General features: G+C 33.7%; 1 protein-coding gene across 1 annotated transcript; it reads left to right on the top strand.

The window, feature by feature from the left end:
* The first annotated feature begins 8,931 nt into the window (after window positions 1-8,931).
* LOC141601883 (uncharacterized) lies at window positions 8,932-10,346 on the top strand. Its single transcript, XM_074422192.1, has 2 exons — window positions 8,932-9,215; window positions 9,437-10,346. Exons 1-2 carry the CDS (start codon window positions 8,932-8,934, stop codon window positions 10,344-10,346), a joined length of 1,194 nt encoding a protein of 397 aa, XP_074278293.1.
* Window positions 10,347-11,642: the final 1,296 nt, after the last annotated feature.

Raw genomic sequence — 11,642 nt, 5'->3', positions numbered from 1 at the left:
CTCAAGATCAAGCAACCAACATATTCTCTTCTTTATTTAAGTTTCAAATTTTTTGGCCGTACTCATGTAAATTCCTATTTAAGTTTCACGAACTACGTGAAATGCACTAAAATATATGCACTGAAGTCGATCATTATAGTAAAGTTTGGATTATTGCCCAAAAGTATTTCATCTGAGTTAAGGTGCGCATGTGTGTTCGAGTAAGTCTCCACTAAAACGGTTTTACAATAAATACATTGTAAAGTTTTCCACTAAAATTTTGAAGAGACGATCTCTTATTAAGTTATTGAGAGACCACTGTTGTCGTACCCATTTATGTACTCCCTCCTATTCAAGGTTTTCTTCCCTTTGTTTGTGGGTACGAGTATTAAGACGAGGAATAAAATAAGAGTAAGAGAGTTGGGTGGGGTTGGTAATAGGAGAGAGGAACAATAATTAAGAGTTAAATAAGGAATTGTGAGGCCAAAACATTAAGAAAAGTAATGAAATATGGGTAAAAGACTTGGGTGGAGTTTGGTGATAGGAGAGAGAGATAAATAAAATAAGAGTAAAAGTTTCCAAAATAAGAGGGGAAGAAAACCTGAATAATCCGTTTTAGGAAATATGAAAGAAAATAGTGAATAGGAGGGAGTATTTTTTATTGATTGTGGTTCAAAATATCTCTTTCATTTGGTACAGGTTTTCATAATTATCATAACTACTAGCTTAAAACCCGTGCAAAGTTGCACGGGCATATATAAAAGAATTTAACATGTTGACTTATAAATTTATTGCAAACTTAATATTTTCTCTATCCACTTTAAACTTCTTACTTTAGAAAATATCTTAAGCATTTCTATCAATCCTTTTGAACCTAACTTATCATATTTTTACCCAATAATTTTGGCGGTAAATTACACCAATAAAAGTTCTTAAGATAAAAAAAATTAGTGAAAAGCATTAATCATGCATTACAATTAAACCTGTTAAAATTGAGTAGGTTTTCTGAGAGACGGTCTCTCAATAAGTTTATTGAGAGACTATTTTACAATTTTAAAAAAAAAAGTGGTACTAAAGGTAATAATATAGGTATAAATTATGATTAAAGATAAAACGGGTACATTTATTATGTAAATAGGTACAAAATTACTATGTCACGATCAACAACAAAAGGGTCACGAAATACAAATAAAAGGGTACGGAAGACTGGTCTCTCAATAACTTATTGAAAGACCGTCTCTCCCAAGTTTTAGTGGTTGAAATTTAACCAGACCCAAGCCTTAAACCCGAACGTTTGATCCATTTTACGGTCAAGTCCCGTAAATTTTAACATGCAATCCGAATGATCCACAACTCTTAATAATGACTCGTTATTCCAGGGTCAAACCCTTACATGTTCGACCTAATGGATTGAAATTAAGATTATGATAAATGTATGTTAAATATCACTAAAACATTAATAATTAATGGTATATATTGTTATGAAAATAGTTAATTTCTATGTATAAAAAATGGAATAATAAATAACAACCATTACTAAGGTGCGATTTTTTAAATCATAAACATGATATAAAAAATAATTATTAAAAGAAACTTTGTTATTATAATTTTTCAATATAAGAATTATGACTTCAATAAGAAATGAATATGATTAAAATAGTGGTATCAAATATAATTTAATTGAAAAATATATTTTTATTGTAATGAAGATGTTAAAAAAAGGTGTTAGATTGTTTTGACCCATATTCTAACTTTGGTTCGCCTCTGACCCATATAACATGACACGTATTATATATGACCCGTCCAGTATATTAAACTTGTTAATAGACTAAATACAAAATATTAGCTTTTCGTTTTCACAAAACCTCGTCTGATGACACATTCAAAGACCAATTAACTCGTACACCCGTGATCATTTGACAAAAAATAACTTTTATTTTTCATAATACCATATAAATGACAACTAGTTTTGTGACCCGTGAGAATCACGGGCTTGATTGTTTTTGTTCTTTTATTTTTGCGGTATCGTTCATGAATGCGTTATTTGGCTTGTTTGTCTTCTTGTTTATTATCTTGGAGATATGTTGGTAGGGTACCTAAGCAAGGCAATAAAGAGGGTCCTGTCATAATTCATGAGGGTAAGATATATTAGAGCACCAAACCCCATGAATCCCTCATTTTAAAGAACAACGAATGTCCATTATCTGATTTCAAAAACTGGTATTGCATATAAATTAAATGGGAAATTGTATTGCCTTGTGTTTCATTAGAGCACTTTAAACAACTTATTCTCAAAGCCTATAAGCAAAGTCAACACAAATTATCGGAAACGTAAAATTGCATTCAAACAGTGGAATATTAACTTTGAAAACTACTCTTATTTTGCTACGGTCCTCATTGTCTTTGTCCTTTTACTGAATGTTGTCTTGTTGTGTTAATTACTGTTAGTCCCTTTTTATTTTTGTTATGTGCTTTTCTTTTTACGGTGTTTAGATTGTCTCTGGATTTCGAGGGCGCTTGGCTTTGTCATGGTGGTTATTCAGTTCACTCAACATTGACGGCTTTTGGCATTCTAGTACTTGATAAATTATTTTTAGTGTTGTTTTGGTGCGTTCGGAGAACCTTGGTTCTATTTTTATCCGACAAAGAAACAAAATGTTGGACACTTGGACATCTAATTCTATTATTTATTACCTAAGGTATTCTAATGAAAAAAGAAATGTAAAATAAAGTAAATATGTAAAATATATAAATGAATGGATGGTAATGATTTTTATAACTGAATTTTACATATTGCCTTTAGTCAATTAGAGACGATACGAATAATGCACAGAAAGCGCTATGTTAAAATACAACTTATGTTTATCTTACTAATTAGGCTAAAATTACAAGTTTATTTTCTTAAGTGCAATTGAGTTTGTTAAACTTTTAACAAATAATACATTTACAATTCTTGTCGGCTCGTCGGTCTTGCAACATCGTCCTTGTAAATTCAATTGATTTCCAACGTATTGGGAAAAATATTATTGAAATGATTTTTATATAACGAAATACCTAAGTGATATATAATTTTAAAATATTCGTAACAATTGATTATGAGAAAACAAAAATATATACAAGCAAAAAAAGTAAATATTTTTCGAAGAAATATTGAGAGTGCTAGAAGAAAATATTTGATGGAAAACAAAAAATGATTTAAAGGCTTGAAACTTTGAAAGCATTCAAAATGGAACAATAGATTGGAAAATTATCATTGGATTTCAATCAAAAACCATGCAAAATATTTACCTTGATCCGCATTAAAAGATCTGATTTATATCCTTCAAGCATATAACTTCAACACTTCCATTAAGACATTTTATTTATAATATGTTTGTCGACTAATATATTTGATTTATAACCTGATTGACAAAATACAAGTTGAAGAGTACACGGAAAACTAATAAAGTGCACGAAAGGGTATAAGACAATTTAGTACAATTTACAAAATTTGTCAATTAATATTCTAAGGGTTGGAATATATAATGTAACAAGTCACCAATAATTAGATATTCATAGTACAATTTGATATTGTGCATACATAATAATAATAATAATAATAATAATAATAATAAAAAAAAGGAAACCCCAATGAAACTGAAAAATTATTCAAGTCAAAAGATAATTGCAAAGAAGTTTCATAACCATTATTTCCAGATTTCATGCAATGTTTTTGATATGTGAGTATGTCATCCTCCTACAATTTCAATACAAATACAAAAATAATAATTAAATAAGATTCTAACTATTAATTAATTTAAAACATAATAAGAATAAAAAAGTTTAATAATTCAATTGTTTATATATGCATATTTTACCTAGCAACTTTTTGGATAAACATGAAAAATAGGATTGTTGTAATATTTATATAAGATTCAAACTATTAATTAATTCAAAACATAATAAGAATAAAAAATTTAAATAATTCAATTGGTTATATATAATATATGCATACTTTACCTACCAGCTTTTTGGATAAAAATGAAAAATAGGATTGTTATAATATTTATATAAGGAAATTTTTGTAATTAATTTCAATAATTTATTTGAGAGAAGAAGAATGTTGTGTGAACTAAGGGGGAGATAAAAAATGGTGAAATAAATACAAAGTATAATAATTGTGAGGAAAAACCAAAAGACCATCTATTAAAAAAAAGAAAAAAAAAGTTAAATGAATAGGTAGATTAATACCAAATTTATGAGAGGAAAATAAAGAGTTTGTATTAATTTGTTTTTTGTGTTTAGCACTAATATTTTTTTATTTTTTGTATTTTATAAGCATGTAACACATGATATTTAGAGATTACTTTTAGTTAGATAATTAAGTAATTAATATAATTGAATTATTAGTAACCAATAGAAAAATTACACGTGGATTAAAATTAAATGCAAAGCAAAATAACATAAAATGTGGTACTTAAAATTGCTTAACATGACACACGTCAAATAATAAACTACTCATCTTGCTTTTTTATTATGTTGTATAGATACTAATAATTAAGTCATTTATCATACTAAATTTTGAAAAAACAATTAATCTGGAATAAATTTTAAAGGATAATTAAACAATAAAAGTGGAATGGAGAAGGTCTCATTTAAATTATAATTTACGTGATATAATTTCATGAACTAAATACATGGTACTACTACCCTTTTAAAATTCTATTATTAGTGTTTAATTTACTTATGGATTTACAGAATTTGTTTGTAAATTATTTAAATTAAATAAATATTTTCTTTTCCATATATTTTATATTTTCCAAAACCTTATCTTTTACGTGAAATAATTTCATGAACTAAATATACGGTATTACTTCCCTTTTAGAATTTTAACTATTAATTAATTTAAAACATAATAAGAATAAAAAAGTTAAATAATTCAATTGTTTATATATGCATACTTTACCTAGCAACTTTTTGGATAAAAAATGAAAAATAGGATTGTTGTAATATTTATATAAGATTCAAACTATTAATTAATTCAAATCATAATAAGAATAAAAAAGTTAAATAATTCAATTGTTTATATATGCATACTTTACCTAGCAACTTTTTGGATAAAAAATGAAAAATAGGATTGTTGTAATATTTATATAAGATTCAAACTATTAATTAATTCAAAACATAATAAGAATAAAAAAGTTAAATAATTCAATTGGTTATATGTTCATACTTTACCTACCAACTTTTTGGATAAAAATGAAAAATAGGATTGTTATAATATTTATATAAGGAAATTTTTGTAATTAATTCCAATAATTTTATTTGAGAGAAGAAGAATGTTGTGTGAACTAAGGGGGAGATAAAAAATGGTGAAATAAATACAAAGTATAATAATTGTGAGGAAAAACCAAAAGCCCATCTATTAAATTAAAGAAAAAAAAAGTTAAATGAATAGGTAGATTAATACCAAATTTATGACCTAGAGAGAGAAAGCCATGATAGAGAGAAAGCTTCTTCCCTAAGCTACGTTACATTCATCCATTTTTGATCTGATTTCTGCTTAGATTCATGGTTCGAGCTCGTGGTAGACCGCGTGGTAGAGCTACTCAGGCAACTCGGGGCCCACTTTCTGATCCTATGACGGAGGACGGTGATGTTCCCGCTGTGGTAAGGACTCCTGTGACTGTTAATTCTTTGATTACATCTGCTATTCATCAAAATCGGGTAGTTCATAGTGCTCGGACTGGAACCCCTAACCCTAGATCCTCTGTTGTTGGGACTTCGTCCACAATTCCGGTTGTCACGACTACTCCGGCTGCTGTTTCAGTGCCGGTCGTCGCGCAGGTTGCTACTGCTGCTATTCCTACTGTTCCACTTGTTGATAGTTCTACGCCTGTGTCTACAGTTGTTATTCCTGGGCCTAAACCTTGGAACAAAGTTGTTAAAAAGCAGGAGGGTATGGATTTGTTCTATTGTGAGGATTCTGCTAAGGCTGATGTTGTCACCATTTTTGATGAGGACGTGGAGGATGAAATTACTTACTGGCAGTATACGCTTATGGGTACTGTTCTAGGAGGTAAACTGCAATTACAGCAGCTGGAGGCTTATGCTAAAAAATACTGGCTAAATGTCTCTTCTCCTGTGATTCAGAGCTATCGTAAGGGATGGTTTAGTTTCAGATTTCGCAATGAGGAGGATTTGAACACTGTACTGAAAGGAGGCCCATGGAATATGGGTGCTCATACCTTGATACTAAAGCAATGGACCCCTACCTTTGATCAGGAGATGGACTCCATTACCATTGTTCCTGTCTGGATCTTATTTCCACATTTGGATCCTCTTCTTTGGTCGAGTGCTGCCTTGAGTAGGCTTGCTAGTAAGATTGGGAAACCACTCTTTGCTGATCTTACTACAACTTGCAAGGCCAAGCTCTCTTTTGCAAGGGTTATGGTGGAGGTGGACCTTTCTAAACCTTTACCTACTGAGGTTCTGTTTACTACTCCTTACCATAATGTTATCTCTCAGAAAGTCACTTATGAATGGCTGCCATATTACTGTGACTGCTGCAGCAAGTTGGGACACACTAAGGATTTCTGTAGACTAAACAAGCATAACAAAATCAAGGATAACAAAAAAGGGACTTATATACCTGTTGCTAAACCCACTGTCACCTCCCCTCCAGAAGTTGTGGCCTCAGAATGCTCTGAGCCAGGCCCAAGTCCCTCTGAGGCTGGGGTTCAGACTGGTACCAGTAGACTGTCTAAGAGCTCTGTCGTTGGCTCTTCTTCAGTTTCTGGTTCAGCTCTGCCTCCCCCCAGATGTGACACGGGCTCAGGAAGCCAGATGCTAGGGCATAATGCTCCTGAGAGGACTGAGGTTGGCACTAAGGTTAAGTGCATTTTACAGGCTAAGAGGGACTCCTACTCCAATGGTATAGAAGTATTATTGGTGGCAGCTGATTTGGTGGTTTCTACTGGGGAGAGAGAGCCCCCTGATATAAACCCTACATCAACATGAAAATCTCTACATGGAACATTAGGGGATTTAATGATCCCCTAAAGCACCAAGAAGTGAGAACTTTCTTGGGAAGGTATAAGATGGATGTTTTTGGACTCTTGGAAACTCATGTAAAGGAGGCTAATGCTAGGGCTATTTTTAGGAAATTTCCCAATTATACTATCCTTACCAATTATAAGGATCACTATAATGGGCGGATTTGGGTTTTCTGGAACCCTAAAACTGTTACCTTGACTACTCACTCCACTCATGCTCAGGTTATTCATTGTACTTTTCTTCATCATGCTACAAATCAGCATTTGGATATTTCTTTGGTTTATGGTTGCAATACTGCTGTGGGTAGAGAATCTCTTTGGACTGAGCTTCTGAGGATTTCTACTATCAGTCATAATTGGATTCTTTCTGGGGATTTTAACATTATTAGGCTTGCTTCTGAAAAAATTGGGCCTAATCCACCTAAGCTTTCTGAGGTTATGGCTTTCAATGATTGCTTGCGAGACTGTAAGGTTGATGATCTCATTTCTAATGGCTGTGAATACTCTTGGACTAACAAGCACCATGATGGCACTAGGGTCTGGTCAAGGCTAGACAGAGCATTAGTTAATGATACTTGGCTTCAGATTTTTCCTAGCTCTAATGCTGTGGTTCTGGTCCCTGGGATTTCAGATCACTCCCCTATTTTGGTTAATGTTTTTGAGGATCAAAGAGTTAGGAAGCAATTCAGTTTCCTGGATTGTTGGACTGATAATTCTAATTATTTGCCTTCTGTTACACGTGGATGGGCAAGTAATTGCACGGGCTCCCTTATCTACCAGTTCTTTAGGAAGTTGGCTGCTGTAAGGAAGGAACTTGTCCTACTGCATAGGGAGGACTACACTGATCTCTCTCAGAGGGTTGCTACTGCTGAGATCAGTTTAAAAACTTGCCAGCAAGCACTTAGTATTTCTCCTAATGACACTGGTTTGCAGGCCACTGAAGTTCAGTTGCTCCATGATTACACTTCTTTAAAACAGGCTGAACTGAAAATGTTGCATCAACGAGCTAAGATTCAGGGAATCAATCTCAATGATTGTTCTTCTAAATATTTTTTTGCTAAGATTGCTAAAAGGAAGCAACAAAGTATTGTGGGGCAGATTACTGATCACCATGGTAATACTGTTTGTGGGGTTGATAAGGTGAATGCTGCTTTTGTTGCTTACTATACTGAACTTCTTGGCACTCAGCACCACATTCAAGACCTTGACCAAACTTTTATTGCCCAAGGGGCTTGTCTTGATACTACTGATCATGTTCCTCTTTGTTCTCCTGTTACTGCCATGGAAATTAAGAGGGCTCTTTTTTCTATTGGAAACAATAAAAGCCCTGGGCATGATGGGTTCTCTGCTGGTTTTTACAAGTCTGCTTGGTCTGTGGTGGGTGAGGATTTTATTAAAGCTATTCAAGCTTTTTTCATTACTGGTAAATTAGCAAAACAAGCAAATGTTACTGTCCTTACCCTCATTCCTAAAAAAGATGTTGTTACCTCTGTCAAGGATTTTCGGCCTATTGCTTGCTGCACTGTTCTTTACAAAACTATCAGCAAGATCCTGGTTGCTCGTCTTAAACCTCTCCTTCCCAAGCTTGTTGGCCATGAGCAGGGAGCTTTTGTTGAAGGGAGGAATATATTTGAGAATATTATGTTATCTCAAGCTCTAACCAAAGGATACAGTACTAGCAACTGCACTCCCAGGAGCTTAATTAAAGTTGATATAAGGAAGGCTTTTGATTCCATTCACTGGCAGTTTATTGAAAGTGTGCTTCGCAGTTTAAATTTCCCTAATTCTTTGGATCATGAAATGCATCAGCAGTACCTGGTTTACTTTGAAGATTAATGGTGGAAGTGTAGGGTTCTTTAAAGGGGCTGGGGGACTGAGACAAGGTGACCCCCTATCCCCTTACCTGTTTGTTTTGGGGATGGAGATACTTTCCAGATACCTGAGACAAATTTGCTCCCTTCCTCAGGTTACTTACCACCCTAAATGTGCAAGGATCAAGCTCAATCACCTTATATTTGCTGATGATCTTATGATCTTTGTGCGAGGTGATGTACCTTCTGTCACAGCTGTGGCCCATGCTCTTGATAAGTTTGGCTCTATTTCTGGTTTAGTGGCTAATCCTGATAAAACTGAAATCTACTTTGGTGGGGTTCACAATGATGTCAAGGCTCTGATAACACAAGCTACTGGCTATTCTGAAGGGTCATTTTGGATTGCCCCTAAATGATAGCAAGCTCAGTATGGTTATGTATGCTGCTCTACTTAATAAGATTCAACATGCTGTTACTCATTGGACCAGTCACCTACTTTCCTATGCTGGGAGACTTCAGCTCCTTAATTCCATTCTTTTTGGGTTAGAGAATTATTGGTGCAGTATCCTGAGTCTCCCTAAGGGCCTTCTCAATTATTGACAAATTTTGCAGGAATTATCTTTGGCAGTCCAGTGTGGATCATCAGAAAATTTATATGAAAAGCTGGGCTATGTGCTGCTCACCTTGGGATGAAGGGGGGTTTAACATCAAAGAAGTTCTCTCTTGGAACAATGCAAATCTATGCAAAGGGATTTGGAACTTGCTACACTCTTCTGATTCTCTTTGGGCTCAGTGGCATAAAACTTATGCTGTGAAACAGGGCACCATTTGGACAGCTACTGTCAAACCTGCACACTCGAAAGTCGGAGAAGTATCTTGCATATCGGGATCGTTATTGGAAAAATTTGGTACGGCGGTGTTCTTTGAGCGGGCTTTAGCAAAGACATGTGTCTCAAAGAATGGTAAGTTTGTGGTCCATAAAGCTTATGACCTCATCAGAAACCACTATCCAAAGCTTCGTTGGGCACATGTGATTTGGCATCCTTCTGTTCTCCCTAAGCACAGCTTCATAGCCACGCTAGCTGGCCAACACAAGCTCCCTACTGTTAACAGTTTATGCAGACGGGGGCTCTATCTGACTAACTGGTGTGTCCTCTGTAAGCATGCCATGGAAACTCATTCTCACCTATTTTTTTATTGTGCTTTTGCTGGGGACCTATGGAGGAAAGTCTTGGCTTGGATGGGTCTTAACGGTAGGACTTCTAATCTGAGGAGGGAGCTGCATTGGTGCAGTCTTAGGCAGCATAGACGCCACTGGAAAGCAGGGTGGTATAGATGCTGTCTTAGTGCTTGCATATATACTGTTTGGCAGGAGCGTAATGCTCGCATCTTTGCTGGTCATGAAACTGATGTGGCTATTTTGCTTAAGCAACTACAATTTACTGTCAAAGTCCGCATTCTAAATAGGCATACTAAGGATAGTAGGATGGTTACTACTCATTTAAGTTCTATTTATGCTTAACTTGGTTACTTCTTTGTAAGAAACACCATTCCTTTCTTTTTCCCTTCATGGATGAATAAGAATAGGATATACCTTTTCTTGCAAAAAAAAAAAAAATACCAAATTTATGAGAGGAAAATAAAGAGTTTGTATTAATTTGTTTTTTGTGTTTAGCACTAATATTTTTTTATTTTTTGTATTTTATAAGCATGTAACACATGATATTTAGAGATTACTTTTAGTTAGATAATTACTTACTTTTAGTTAGATAATTAAGTAATTAACTAGTTTTGTGACCCGTGAAAATCACGAGTTTTATTGTTTTTGTTCTTTTATTTTTGCGGTATCGTTCATGAATGTGTTATTCGGCTTGTTTGTCTTCTTGTTTATTATCTTGAAGATATGTTGGTAGGATACCTAAGTAAGGCAATAAAGAGGGTCCTGCCACAGATCCTGAGTATAAGATATATTATATCTAAGGAAGTTTGGGAATTTATTATATTAGAATAGTTGGAGCTTGTTGGAAATCACACTCTCTTTATTGAACAATGACACCAAAACCCATGAATCCCTCATTTTAAAGAACATACGAGTGTCCATTCTCTGATTTCGAAGGCTGGTATTGCATATAGATTAAATGGAAAATCGTATTGTCTTGTGTTTCATCAGAGCACTTTAAACAACTTATTCTCAAAGCCTAGAAGCAAAAGTCAACACAAATTATGGAAAAACGTAAAATTGCATTCAAACAGTGGAATATTAAGTTTGCAAACTACTCTTATTTTGCTACGGTCCTCATTGTCTTTGTCTTTTTACTGATTGTTGTCTTGTTGTGTTAATCACTGTCGGTCCCCTTTTCGTTTTTGTTCCCCTGCTTTTTTTTTTTACGGTGTTTAGATTGTCTCGGATTTCGAGGGCGCTTGACTTTGTCAAGTTGGTTATTCAGTTCACTCAAAATTGACGGCTTTTGGTATTCTAGTACTTGATATATTGTTTTTAGTGTTGTTTTGGTGCGTTCTAAGAACCTTGGTCCCATTTTTATCAGGCAAAGAAACAAAAGGTTGGACACTTGAACATGTAATTCTATTCCTTATTACCTAATGTATTCTAATGAAAAAAGAAATGTAAAACATATAAATGAATGGATAATAATGATATTTTATAACTGAATTTTACATATTATCTTTAGTCAATTAGAGACGATATGAATAATAAAATACAACTTATGTTTATCTTACTAATTAGGCTAAAATTACAAGTTTATTTTCTTAAATGCAAAGGAGTTTGTTAAACGTTTTCAGCAAATAATACATTTAT

This window comes from Silene latifolia, chromosome 9, assembly GCF_048544455.1.
Source record: "Silene latifolia isolate original U9 population chromosome 9, ASM4854445v1, whole genome shotgun sequence".
In the NCBI taxonomy this organism is placed as follows: domain Eukaryota; kingdom Viridiplantae; phylum Streptophyta; class Magnoliopsida; order Caryophyllales; family Caryophyllaceae; genus Silene; species Silene latifolia.
Note: the sequence above shows the minus strand (reverse complement) of the source record. Positions and strands in the feature narration are given on the sequence as shown.